The sequence below is a fragment of the Poromitra crassiceps genome (genome assembly GCF_964638095.1).
Source record: "Poromitra crassiceps genome assembly, chromosome: 10".
In the NCBI taxonomy this organism is placed as follows: domain Eukaryota; kingdom Metazoa; phylum Chordata; class Actinopteri; order Beryciformes; family Melamphaidae; genus Poromitra; species Poromitra crassiceps.
Window position 1 is genome coordinate 23,490,147 of NC_139631.1, and position 14,449 is coordinate 23,504,595.

At 43.2% G+C, this 14,449-nt stretch overlaps 1 protein-coding gene across 2 annotated transcripts in view; it reads right to left on the minus strand.

Moving 5' to 3' along the window:
* Positions 1–1,954: 1,954 nt before the first annotated feature.
* The window catches only part of hectd4 (HECT domain E3 ubiquitin protein ligase 4), a gene marked incomplete at its 5' end in the record, with an annotated part of 53,986 nt that continues 41,491 nt past the window's right edge, over positions 1,955–14,449 (minus strand). For both annotated transcript variants that reach the window (XM_083645194.1, XM_083645193.1), the window contains 15 exons: positions 1,955–4,278; positions 4,756–4,978; positions 5,846–6,041; positions 6,233–6,399; positions 6,524–6,745; positions 8,244–8,347; positions 8,436–8,591; positions 8,756–8,875; positions 9,043–9,189; positions 9,288–9,478; positions 9,561–9,684; positions 13,113–13,216; positions 13,471–13,616; positions 13,833–14,056; positions 14,166–14,373. In XM_083645194.1, coding sequence (XP_083501320.1) covers positions 4,142–4,278; positions 4,756–4,978; positions 5,846–6,041; positions 6,233–6,399; positions 6,524–6,745; positions 8,244–8,347; positions 8,436–8,591; positions 8,756–8,875; positions 9,043–9,189; positions 9,288–9,478; positions 9,561–9,684; positions 13,113–13,216; positions 13,471–13,616; positions 13,833–14,056; positions 14,166–14,373 — 2,469 coding nt within the window. In that variant the 3' untranslated portion in view covers positions 1,955–4,141. The remainder of the gene's footprint in view (positions 4,279–4,755; positions 4,979–5,845; positions 6,042–6,232; positions 6,400–6,523; positions 6,746–8,243; positions 8,348–8,435; positions 8,592–8,755; positions 8,876–9,042; positions 9,190–9,287; positions 9,479–9,560; positions 9,685–13,112; positions 13,217–13,470; positions 13,617–13,832; positions 14,057–14,165; positions 14,374–14,449) is intronic.

Consider the following 14,449-nt stretch of genomic DNA (forward strand, 5'->3'; position numbering starts at 1 on the left):
ATTGCAATATACCCCTCCCATACATATTAATGCAATGTGGTTTCCCATCCTGCACCATGCTCTTTAAAGGCAACTGTAATATCTGGGAAGAGCCACAACAACATAGGTGAAAAGACAAGCAGTTTAAGGGTCTGGTTAGCAGATACAATAATCTGTTATCATATGCCTGTTCACTGCAGCTCATGATGGTTTGAGCTGGTTTACAAGACATATCTTATATGTATATTTGTAAATATGTATATATATGCATACATAATGTTTTTGTTGATTTGTTTACACACCATGCAAGACTGTTGTTTTTAGTGTCTTATAAGCCCATGCGGCCTGGGCACCCTGTGTGCATGACACTTAAATATCTATCTATCTATCTATCTATCTATCTCTCTCTCTCTCTCTCTGTCTCTCTCTCTCTCTCTCTCTCTCTCTCTCTCTCTCTCTCTCTCTCTCTCTCTCTCTCTCTCTCTCTCTCAATCAATCAATCAATCTATCTATCTATCTACAGTATATATCTATCTCTCAATCAATCAATCAATCAATCTATCTATCTATCTATCTATCTATCTATCTATCTATCTATCTATCTATCTATCTATCTATCTATCTACTATAATTGGAGAGTTGTGGGGTCGTCTGTCCGGTGCACCTAAGCTAAAATATGATCAGATGGGGCACCCTGGGACATGTTATCCAATGGAGTCTGCGGTCTAATTTCTGTCAGTTCAGGGGTCCAATTGACATGAAAATGTTTGAGAACTACTGCTCTATATAGCACCAAGGAGCGTGTTATGTAACTCAGTTGTTCCTTATGTCATAAGAAACACTTGCTATGTAGGCTATCCCGTCTTTGAACAGGAATTGTGATCCTTTTTAAATATAACCTGTAACCTCTAACAAACACAGTGACGAATGTATTTGAGCAGCAGTGTACTGCAGTCAGGTCAAAAGGGCTCGCTGCTGTACCAACCTGTGTTAATGGGTCAGCTTCAAGTTTCAGAGGAACCACAGTGGAAGTCTTCCACACCTTCTGAATGCACTGAACTTCCCCTCATTCTATTGGCTGGATTGTGAGTGTGAGGGCTGGGACCCGTTCCTGCCGTTTCATTGGTCGGGAGGCCATTGAAACATGGGGTGGAGGGCCCTTGCCTCTGGAGAAGAGTCAGCTGCCAGTGGGCAACTGTTTATTGGTTCCCCCCCATCAAACGGACCTGTCAACATGTTGAAAACATGCCTGGAATTCCTCCATGGGAACCTTCCCTGTAGACATAGCAGGCTACAGGAAAAAGGCAACAATCACCTCAAAACGAAAGGGGGAAAAAATCAACCCCAAATTACTAAATGACTCATATATTTCTGGATATAAAAGCCTATTGCACAGATAAAGTGATGTGTTGTTGAGTCAGTGAGGAGCATAACTCAGATCTGGCTAGAACTGGCCAAGCCCGGCTCGCTGCTCTCAAAAGGTGTCTGGTTTACAGGCAGTGACGTAACGAGACCGGGGACAAGGACTTACATAGAAGGCATGAGCAAATTAAAGAGGGACGAGAATGAAAGACTGCGTCATTCATCATGATCAACACTCATCCATTGTCTATCGGGGACACATGACTTAACAAGTCTGTTATGCAATTTGCCTGCCTTTTCAACACTGCACCCTCAGAATTAGATTCAAGTACGCAAAGCACCCACTGTTTGGGGATTTTATATTTCAATACATATTTGACTAGAACATCCTGTAATTGGCCTGAATACACAAGCAATATCTACAAGAAAACTGAATTTAGCAAACCATAACACAGGAACTGTAGTGTCTTCTTCAGAATCAGAATCAGCTTTGTTGGCCAAGCATGTAGACATACAAGGAATTTGACTCCGGTATACGCTGGTCTTCTAGGTAAACATACAAAAAAGATTGAAAGGAGGACAATCACCAAACAGCATTTGTACATCAAGACATTTCTTTATTGTGACACAAATCTCAAACGCCATCCGATTCTTTACATCTGTATAATCCATTTTAGATATGTGTTAAGTTTCTGATGTGCAGAGGTAAGACAGTAAAAGTTTAAGTTAATGCAACCATAAATAATTGTAATAAATATCAAGTAAATGTACAGCACACTTTTTTTTATTCATCGCAACACCTCTTTGTATGGATATGTCCTTTTTATGATCTTCTCCACTCCCCCAAAGGAGGAAGAAAGAGAGCGTCCCTGTTAGCAGCGGTAAACCCTTCAAAAAGAACAGAACCAAAAACCAAACTTGCAAGCAATTCAACCATCCAATACATGGCAAATATCAATCGACTTCTGTTGTGTTCTTCAGTTCTATCCAAGTAAAATGGTGATTTTACTCACACAAGAAAACATGTTTCACCATGAGTAGAAGAGATAGAATCCGTCTGAGTACAAGACAAAGGTGAGAGATTACTGGTAATTTCAAAATTCGTAAAAAATAAAAACCCCAAGCAAACGGGATATCCAACAGACATCTCGTAGTTTGCTCATTTTAGAATCTTTTCATGGAAGAGTAGTGCAAATCAAAAACAAAAATTATAAGGTGAAGTGAATTAGCAATTAATAAAAACTTAACTTAACTTAAAAGTCTATTTACATTATTTTTTTTCTGTTAAGTTTTTACACAGCTAAACATTTGGTTATGGGCAAAATGAACCAACAGAAACAGCAGTAATCCTGTTCTTTCATGATAGAAAATAATTTAAAGGCAGAACTTAAGATAAGCCGCCACCCCCCAGTGTGTGTGTGTGTAGATTGTGTATGTTCAGTTGGGGAGCAGGGGGGGATTCGTTGCACATTCAGTAGCAGTAGCACACAAGCAGTGTGGGAGAGCAGCTCGGGAGAACATCATCTCCCTCTCATTTCACGAAGCAACGCAGGTTTCATAAACCCGAATGCAAGTATAGCAGACCCCAGCAACCAGCGGGGGCTCCCCTGGCATCCAGGTAGAGCTCCAGTCTACCTGACCTACCATGCTGCAACAGCTACTAGGATATTTAAAATCAAAGAGCAATTTCATAAACTAATAGATTAATATGACTTTGTACATGACTTAAATACCCTCTCTTCAGAGACTTGAATAAAATATATTCAGTTTACATAGGCAGATAAATTAGTTTAATCCATTAGCAGTTCTTTTTATTATTTATTTTACAGGCAGCAACTACATAATATCCTAGACAGCACTTGTTCACATGTTCTGCCTGCTGATAGCCGATGTGGTCAGAAATAGGCAGCATTATAGAGTTCCTTTTTCTGATAGTAGGCGCACCTCCATCTCAAACATCTCCCCAAGACCTCTCCATTCTACAAGTCTATATTAGGGTTGTCTTTTCACACAGACGCAGCGTCACCCTCTCCAGAAAGAGGTACCTGTAGTAAAGGCATGTATCCCACAGAGGGGAGTCAGAGGGAGGCAGCTACGTTAAGCATTAGGAGATTAACAAAATGTATATGCTTTCCTTGCAAAGTCCAGCAACTACTGTAGGACTCCTCTTCTCCTCTTGCCGAGACCAGTCAAAGTGTTTCTATTTGAATATTAAAATAGTAGCACAAAAAGACAGTGCCGCACACATGAATTGAACTTGCAATTCTAAAGTGCGAGTCTGATGTCATCCCATTCAGTTGTTAATTTCACAAAACATGACCTAACCTTGTAATATTCAACCCAGGGAGGCAACTAAGAACTAAACCATCTGTAAAAGGTGGGGGAAGATGGGACAAAATGTGGAGAAGGCTAACGAAAAGAAAATGCACTGGACCGTGTCACAGTTGTGCAACCTCAATGCCATCGTAAACCTCAGTGCAACCAGAACAGACACTGTCAACAGTGTCAGGACTAGTGGGGATAATCTCCCTCAGATTCCTCCAAAAATATACATCAAACATACCGTACTCCTGAAATGCACAATATGTGTATTTGTGATTCAAATGAAGAAATGGTACACAAGCAAAACATTACCAGTAAAAAAAAAATGGGGGGGGCAGCAACAGAGCATAAAGAACTTGGTGTGTCTCAGAGGAAGGTCCAGGAGATTGGGGGCTGATGGTGGGCAGGGGAGGGAGGTTAGGCAAAGGGGTGGACTGTCTGCTCAATTCACGGAGGAAGTGGTGTTTATCAAGTCTTCCTAGCCGCTGAGTGGGTCCTCGCGGTAGTGGATGGCATAATGCAGTTTCTCCAGCATCGCATCCAAAGTAGTGTACTGGGGCAGCTTCACCATGAACATGCAGGTCTCCACGCGGATGTAGCGGGAGTCTGGCTGACCTGGAGGGCAGACAAACAGGAATGTGTGTTAGCAGCATATAGACCAGCTACTACCTCCCTTCTAACGTGAGTGTTGTCATGCATGCTTGTCCCCTGCAGGTGTTCATGTAACTGTGGGAGGCAAATCAGTTGATGTGGAACAAGTGGTGAACACGATGACACGCATGGTCTTGTTTAGGTGATGAAACAATACAAGACAATAGAGTCTTTGCAGAGACACACTGTGAAGGATCTACTGTACACAAGCACACATCAGACATCTAAGGCCATGTCTTCCTACCTGTGAAACTGCCCAGTATCTCTCCATAAGACAACACTTACTAATTGACAGACACAATAATGCCAGGGTGGACGAAAATAGCAAACAAGATGCTCAAAGTCTGTCTAAGATTGAAAGACAATATGAGCTATGCTAATCACTACCAATGTTTCTGCACAAAGAGGACGTTGAGCAGAGGTAGGAGTCCTTCAACTGACCTGCGGCTCCATCGGGAGGGGCGATCTTCATGGGGTAGGGTGGAACGTGGGCGGTGTCGGGGCCCCCGTCCTTGCACGGGCAAGTGAAGGGGATGCGCTCCTGGTTGCAGGCGAATTTGATGAACTTACAGAGCTCTTCCTGAGTGAACATCTCCAGAGCGGTCCAGAAGAACTCAATGTGCTGGTCTGTCTCCATCAGACCCACCTGATACATAGTGTGAGCCTGCAGAGGGAGAGAGCAGGACACATTACAATGAGGTGAGATATATGACTAGCCTATATGAAATAAACCCCATCCTCAGTTCTGACTGGCCGAGTAAAGATGGAAGCCCTTAAACACATGATAACTTAAAGCCCCAATCAGTAAGATTTTTGACATTTTTTACTGTAATATAAGAGCTTTTTAGTCATAGGACATGGTAGATTGACTTGTAATAGGGAGACTCTCGCCTTTATTTATCCCACACCGCCCTCCATTGGCCAGCCCTGGGACTAAGCAGTTTGTCTGCCACGTCCCGTGGCAATAAAAAAAAAAAAAAAAGATGCGCGCTTGCGCTCTACAGCGGCAGTGTTGTTTCAGGAAGTAACTCGATTCGGATTTGCTACGAAAATGATGTTTCACGGAACTATGGATTATTATTTCATCACGTGGTGAGTACCCGATGTCACAACATGTACATAGAGCTTTCTGGCGCTGTGTTTTGTTGACTTTGAACGGCAATATCGTTATCGATACTATTGCACGAAGAGGGCGCAGTTTCCCCAATAGCAAAACTTGGAAAACTTGCTGAATGGGGCTTTAAGGTTATGAATATAACCACGGTTTTATGAATAACAGGATTGATAAATAAGACAGAAGTGGTAATAACAGTATTTACTAAAATTCTAACTGCTATTAATAGGCTATTTATATAGGAGACTCCGCCCCTAGCAGGGTTTTGGTGCAGAAAAGAATGCTTCTATGATAGAGATGGAAGAGCTTCCCCATCTCACGAATATGATGAAATAAAACTGCCCACCCGTTTCATTGCCTAACATTTAAGCATTAATGCACCAACTGAAAACTAGCAGTCTCTCTTGTATCCATTACCTTGAGGAATTCCAGGTTAATGTAAGGCAAGCCGCAGGTGCGCAGCTCCACCTCTAGAGGGCTGAGCATGGTGAGCAGCTGCATGGGGATGATGGAGCCGAGCCCCGCACGCACTGCCGTCATACACTCCACATTCTGCAGCTCCCTCAGACGGAGGCTCCGCACCGCCCGCGCATACACATCCTTATTCTCCCAGCTAAAACACACACGCAGACAAGCACCAGACAAGGATGAAGAAATCAGACCACAATAAGCTGAGTTTTGTAGATTAGTAGAAACGTGATACAGAACTGAAAATGATGCCACACTGTGCATAGACGTTAACAGAAGTCTACAGCCCCCCCCCCCCCTAAAAAAGAGCATTGATGTGATCAGGTTTCCCTGTACCTGACAGTGAGGCTGCGACCTCCCTGGCACAGCTCCACATCCTCTCCAGTCATAGTGATGTAGGTGAAGGTGCAGCAGGGCCTGCTGGGGGAGTCGGGGCTCTCCCCCGAGTGGTGCTGGGACGAGATCTCGGCGCACAGGGCCTCCAGCTCTGCCTCGTCACTCACCTGGGGTGGGGCAGAGAGCAGGGCTCTTGATGAACTCAGAATCATAGTATTGAAATAACTGGTGCACAGCTATTATTGACACATCAGGCGCAGGCACATGGGATAAACAGCACTCATTCCGTACAATGTCAAACTTCTTGACATAGTTGTAGGTGAGTAAGTCGGCCTCCTGCAGGTCCTGCTCTGGGTCCAGCGGCTCGCCCACCAGACCTTTCCAAAAGGAGCTGAGCAGGTCCAAAGGAAGTGGCACGTCTGCCCGAATGGCAATGCCAAGCAGCTGGCCAAAGAAGTGCAGCAGTTGTTCCTCCGCATAGCTGATAGGACAAGGCGTCAAGATGTACTTCCCCTGAGGAAAACAGTTAAGTGAATCAAATTGTGCCATCAGTGATAAGTCGTGTTCAGCCAGAACAGATTCTAAGAGTTACTGTGTTCTAGGGATGGGACTGTTTAGTACGCTGAGCTCACTGGCATTTTAACAACAAATATGAAACCGATGATTCGAGGAATACACTGAAACAGACATCTGAGAGCTGTTTCTCAGATGTTATCTAGCAACTCAAGTGTGGCTAATCTGCTTTTCTATTGTGCCTGGAGCACTCCAAGTTCTTAATATAATTCAGCAACTGTTTATATCTCTCACCCACAACAAAGCATAGTTAGCAGGTATAGCTGTAGCTAGCATGAAGCAGAATCCAGTTTCTATTTTTTCATACTGAAATATTTGTACTTTCAAAGTGTGGCACCATCTCCCCCACTTGTCTTTCTCTGGTATAATAAATCCAAGAGTGAGGGGCCCATCTCCCTCCAGCTGACTTTATATAATGTAACAACGCAATCAGAATCAGAAAGACTTTAATGATCCCCGGGGGGAAATTGGGACAAGTTACCAATTAATTAATTAATAGCCATCAAATAGATTTCTTGGCAGTTTCCTGGATGTGGAAGAAAATTTCAACATACTGTATGTATTAACAGCTGAACTGAGTCACCTCAGGGAATGCAATATTTCATTATACTGTATGCTCACCTGTACAGTATGTATCCCTTGTGCCATAACTTAAGGCCAAAGTCCACCAACTGCGGTCTGGCTCCGTACGACTCCAGAACAGACTCGTGCCCATGTCATCTTGTCAGATGCAAGTGGGTGCGGTAAAAATAGACCAGCTGCGTATTTTTTCCGGATGCGCTTGCATTGCGCATCTATTACTGTACTTTGGTAAGACGGACCGCAGCTGCTGGACAGTGGCCTTTACTATACAAGAGGTCGTGTTGTCAGAGTAGCTCTTGGATGTCTCCGAGATGTCTATGGAAGCTCTAACTTAAGAGATAACATGTGTTGCTTTAACTCTACTTTGACGACCTGTTCTAATGTCAGCACAATCTGCACGTCCTTGGAAGATACACAAAAGACTGGTCCAATCTGTTCCTCTTGGAAGAAGTGTACAGTATGTTGCCTCCTGCTGTGTGCATCTCTTCCGCTCATGAGATTATTTTTTTATAAATGTATATTCATGTAAGACGAACCTCTGACTCCAGAACCTTTCGTCAACACTGGAGATATAGGGGGGCGGGGGTAAGACATAAACCAGGTTTACTTTTGTAAAAAGGTTTTTGCAAGTTATTTGCAAGCTGGTGAATTTTCATTGTATTTATTAATTTGGGCAATTTTACCGCTGTGGGGTGGGGAACAAAGCAGCTCAATATAAAAGGTTCTAGGACAAATATTTAAAACTAACCCTAAGCCATTGAATTAATCTAATCATGTTTGTGCACAAGCAGCCATCCGGTGAAGTAAAACAAATAAAACATATAATTGGTCAGATACTGGTAAAACATTGCTCTACCTTGTTACGGTTGGCTGCAGCGCTGGGGCAGGGGAGCAGCAGGGAAAGAGCAGAGCTCTGTAACTCCTTACACACCTGCCATAGGAAGTGTCTGAAGGAGCCACCTGGGGAGACACAAGACAGTTTCACTGGAAGAGCTCACAGAGCTTAGTCAGGAGTGGAAAAACAAAGACATAAAGGAGGGATCCTCACTGGTGCCATGGACCTCCTCTCCAGTGAAGCGGATGTTGAAGGCGTAGGTGGGATCTCCTCCACTGGCCAGTTTCACACAAAGCTGGGACGAGGGCACGCAAGACAGCTGCCGTGCTGCCTGGCAGAAATATGTATTCTCCGACGAGCGGATCTCTCCTGAAGGACACAAGCCAGAGACACGCGCACAAGAAATGTTTGCAAATGTCTTATTTGTGTACTGCTCCATTGAAAAATTAAAAATTAAATATTGAAAAAAATATATATATGTTTGCGACGTTTTAGCACAAGTGAAGTGACATAATGGCCAACAGAATGCCTACCTCCCACAATCTCCAGAGGGTCCAGTGTAATCTCTGGGGCAGCGTGGTCTGCTGTCCGCTGTACCGTGGCATTCAGTACTCTGTTCATTACAGTTACCTTGGTGTCATAGAAGACTAGACCTGTAACAGGTGTGAAGGACAAGATCTGATCAGACTAGACTGTTTTGGTATGTTTATCAAGGCGGGTTTCCTCAATAGGTCAATGGACTGATACAGCACATAGTCAGTTGGCTTTGTGCCCTTGACCCCCAAGATGATCTGTGCTGAGATGTTGAGATCTCGCTCACCTTTAGCCTCACATAGCAGCGCTGCAATGCTGTTCTGATAGGTATGTGTTTGTCTTAGCTCCACTAGTGGCAGGAAGAAAGTCTCCAGGGTGTTGTTGAGGGACTGCAGCAGAGCAAAGCGCAGACGCAGGCTCTCCACAGGCACATCTACAAAGACAAACAGGAATAATCACAATGAGTAAACAAGTGTGCAGGCATGCTGTGCGACACAGGCGGTGACAAGCAAACCAGCATGGGCCACTTACTGAGCAGGCTGGCCACACGTGGGTCAGCGGCATCGCTGGGGTCCAGGTAGACCTCATGGGGGTGTAGCCTGGCCGGTGTGATAGCCAGGTGACGGCACAGCCTGTTGATGTACTGGACCAGCGCCACGTCCATCTCCAAACTCCACTTCCGACAGGCCTTCTGGGCATGCCGAGTGTCTATACAGGTGCACCTAGTGCAGAGGCATTGGTGCTGTTAAACACAGAGCTCCCACTCTCAAGTTAACTGTGTCACCTTCCCTTTACCAGTCTTACCTTTCAAGGTGGAGGTCATAACCACAGGCCAAAATTGCCCTCCAAACGCTACGGATGTCCTGCTTGGCACGGTCCACTGCAAACTTATGGAAGCCCTCCAATGTCAGGTACTTCTCCTCTGGGACTGAAGAAGAGAAAGCTGTATGTGAGGTGCAGCAGTCATTCTCTGCTCCTGGTCTCACTACAAATGTATTTGAAGTGAGGAACTAATACATTCAATCTGATCATAGTATGCAAAGTGTTATTTAGATGGAGGGGGGGGGGGATCATCACTAAAATCTGAAATCATCTTTACAGATTTCAAGGCCTAAAAACGACTATGTTTTCCTCTTATACTTGATGTGAAGATATCAGGATCATAGAAGTATCCCACAGCTGGGATAGCAGCCATAGTAAGCCCAGAGAGAACATGCTATTATTAAGAGAAGCAGATTATAACAGATTATCATAGCCAAAAATAAGCAAAGGAATGAGGACATGGTCGATTCTGCATACATCTGAAAGTAGGCTCAAATTAAAGCTACAACCGTTAGCCTCAATCTTAAGCAGTGATGGGTTTGAGTCGTTACTCAAAAAAGTAATATATTATACATTATACATTACTTAAAAAAAAGTAATGCGTTACTTTACTTAATTACTCCCTGCAGAAAGTAATTTGTTACACTACTCGTTATATTGCTTTTGCGTTACTCCGCAACACCGCCTGAGATGCATTGCCACCTAATTGCAAGTTAACAATATAGTGCAGCAGATAACTGAAAGAATCGTTCAAATTGTGAAAGAAGCGTAAAATTTGGCACAAATACTCTTAAAGGTCCACTCTTTTGAAAAAGTGGTCTGGCCACGCAAAAATTCAAGGTGGTGCCCATTTTTCAAGATGGCCACCACCTAGCTCCTTAAATTACGTTTTCCCATAGAAATTGATTGAGTTTTCAGATTAAGGAGGTTTTTGGTGTTGTCTCTCATGTGTTAGACCATGCAGAAGCCATGCCAACCTGGAATTCCACCATGGTGACCATTTTCCAAGATGGCTGCCATCTGGATTGTAAATCGAAAACATTCTCATATAATTTGATTGGGTTGTCCAATTTACGAGGATTCTGTGTGATTTTATGTTTTAGATTATGCAGAAACCAATTCTGCAATCAAAAATGATAACATATCATGAGAACAGGGTAGGTGATTGGCTCTAGCTGCCATTTCCACCAGTTGTCCGCAGTGGTCATAGACCATTTTTTCTAAAAAGGCTCCATGGTAGGAGAGGTTTTTTGACTGTGTTTGGTCTGACCTCTCGCCCTCGACCTGTCCGGTTGGTAAAACCTGCCAGGAGTCGCCTCCCACCGGCATAGCACTCAGGGTTCAGTGAGGTACACAAGCTCCCTTACCACGACAAGGTTAACAGTCACAAGGGAGTTTTTTTTTTGTTATGTATTTGTTTTTTTGTGTGTTTTTTTGTGTTTTTTGTTTTCCCCCATAAATACTAAACACTATTACATTTAACAAATAAATACAAATGGATGGGGAAATGAAAAACATGACTAGTAGCATAACTATGGTGCTGAACGGATAGCACTCCCGAAATAATAATTGAACAACTAGCCTAGTAGCCTACTACTGAAAACCAGGGGAAATAAGTCTGATTCTGGTTCACTTTGAGATGACTCTTTCTCAAGGCCTGTTAGGCGCGATCTCTCCTTGTTGTAGAGACGTGTAAGACATGCACAATGGTATTTTAGCTCCTGTGCTATGGCATCGCCACCACTCAATATAGCCAGTAGTTTACCGTCATTTAGTGTCTGGGCACATTCGTGTAGTCTGTTGTTCAGGTGCATTGTCATTACCTGACATAGGTCAGATGCAGGGTCTATTTTATCACAAAAAATGCAAGCCTGAACATCATTACTGGTTCTAAGCAGCTTTGTGTGGCTTTCATCTTTTGTACTACTTTGAGCATTGGATTTTCGCTTCCTCGCGCGATCTAATTTGGTGTTGTTGAACATTAGTCGACAACTAGTGTGATACTTTGCCTGGTTCTCTCTCAAAGTAGCTTCTATACCACCATCTTCATCCAGCCTTGCCGGGTCCAGGATCATTGGCATTTTATTGATCTCATGAAATAGTGGAACATTGGTTGCAAGCATGGTGTAGCCGTCATCATGAGGACTATGAAAAATTTGAGGTGATGAAAGGTCTTCCAATCAGTTTGCCTCTTGGCTAACATTGGATTTGCATTTGCCATTTTTTGAGATTGATTTCTACTATCCTTAGAAAGTGATACCGCACATTCAGGTATGGGATACAACTAGGTTCGGGTGACCTACACCTAGCCCGATCATTCATCCAGTGTCATTTAAATCCCGTGTGATCTGTACACCTTCCGGGTAAGTATACATGATTGAGTCATGTATAGCCCCGCTTACCCTTGGCTCGGCTCTCCCGCACTGTCAATTCAGGCGCTGCTATCTAACTACATCTACTAACTATTATTACTAGCTAATTGATTGGGGGCTGTTAGACAGCATTTGGGATACTAAATTAAGCTATACTATCACTAGTCGACAACTACAGTATTAGTAAAACTAGATCAGCTGACACTGAACCCCATGCTGAGTTTCACAGCAGTGATGTCACCAGTGTGCCCTGGTTGTGCACTGACATTCACTCTATTAAATTGTGTTTCTATGTTTTATAGATCACGAGATATCATCGCAACGAGTTTAACAGCGGCCATCTTGCACGCCATATTTGCTATAACATTAAACATTAAACATAAAAGTAATGAAATGTGAGACTCATAAACATAGTTTAGACCAAAATGAATTGATTATATGATAATTACATGCCGTGATGCCGATATAGGACTTATTGGTACAACACCTAGAAGCCATCTTGAAAAATGGCGGGCATTTTGAATTTTTGCGTGGCCAGACCACTTTTTCAAAAGAGTGGACCTTTAAGAGTATTTGTGCCAAATTTCATGCTTCTTTCACAATTTGAACGATTCTTTTGATATATGCAATTATCTGCTGCACTAATATAACATGAAACCTTGCATATGCCAATATCAGCACACATCCCTATCCTAATAAGGACATACACAAGATCTCTCTCCTCCCCGTCCCTCCAGCCCATCCAATCTAGTTGTTGTGTTGCGTAATAATTGAGTGCATGAAAAAGCAGCGCACGTTTGGAGTTTCTTCCCCCATAATCCTGCAGATTCAACCCTGATCCTGCAGATAATTGAAGAACTTACTGTATGTAATGCAAGTAATGCCATAAGTGTTTGAATAGTAACTGTAATGTGATTACTGGATTTAGGGACTGTAATGCCTTACACTACTCATTACAGACAAATGTTAATGTGATTACAGGAATGCGTTACTTTGTAAACACTGTTCTTGAGGGCCAAAATTGAAAAGAATGAAAACTCTACTTTTCTATCATTTTGATCCCCAATAATCTGTCTTCCATCTGTATGAAGTTTTCACTTGATGTGCAAGTGTATTTTCCTTTGTTTGCGTAGTTAACAAATGGTGCGTGATTATTGCCAACCTTCAGGCTTCTTGGCAGGAGATTTTTCCACATCTTTCTCATCAGGTCTGCATTTCTCAGGAGACTTGGGCTTCAGAACAGTCTTCTTCTCACTCAGTGCAGTCCTGGCAGAGAGAAGCACAACTCGCTGTGACGACAGGCATAGCTCCACAGAATATGGGTGTTGCCTTGGGTGCCTTGCCATTGTGATTTGGAAAATTGAGATTGATCCATTTGCAAGTTCGATCATTTATTTTCTTATGGTTTCAGAACTTAATTATCAGATCAAAGTGGAAATGTATGTGGAAAACACATGTGTATCTGGAAAACACATGTGGAAATCTTGCACTTCCTATTTGTGGTTTGACAAATGACTCACCTGACACTGTTGAGCACAGACTTCTCCTTGCTGGGAGGCTTGGTGATGGGCCTCTTGGTGCTCACGACTTTGCCTTGGTGCTGCTCTTTGCCTGCCTTGCTGTACTTGTTCTTGTTGGGCTTGGGAGTACCATACTTTCTGAGAATCTGCAAAGAGGGGAAAAGAAGACGACCTCTTTGCTTAATCACTCAGTACGTTTACATGCACGTAAAACAAATCTAATTATTGCATTAGTCCGCCTAAAATCCAGAATTTTGAAATGCATGTGAAATCTGGTGTTGTGGAAAAACATGGATACACACATATAGGAATGTCTGCACAAAAGTGTACCTATGGGTCATTGAACACCTCTTGTGTTATACCTGAGTTAGCTGGTCCTCGAGTACTTTCTTGGGAGGCCGAACATTGGTGAAGAAAACATGGAGCAAGTTTCCAGGTGTCTGAGAGTTGATCTGCTCCTTGCTGAGGTAAATGTCAGACACCTTAACTGGCTTGACCGGCGTGAGGCTCAGCATCTGCTCTGAGTGCACACAGCTCTTAAAGATGTCTGTGAGAACATCTCGTGCTCCAGGTACGAGCTTGTCCCCTTGAATCATGGAAAGAGATCATTCAGGAGGATTAAGGAATGTGAGATCAAATAGCACCGTCTATAAGCAGAACATACAGTATCGAAACAAATAGAATGAAATGCCAACCTCTGATGGACTTATCCAGAAAGTAGTCTTCAAGTGCAGAGCTTCCCTGTGTGTCAAACAGGCTTTGGTTAACACTGGAGGCTGTGAGGATCTCCTCATTGGTCAACTCCATCAGCTCCTCTTCGCCTTCTAGACTGGACAAGCCAATCAGGTCACTGCTATTGAAAAGACTGGCACGGATTTTCTCCACTTTTGCCCGAGAGCGAACCTATATTCAACAAAGAGAAAGAGAAGTGTTTCTCCTTACTGTACTCTTGCTTACTGTACCTTCTAAACAACATAAA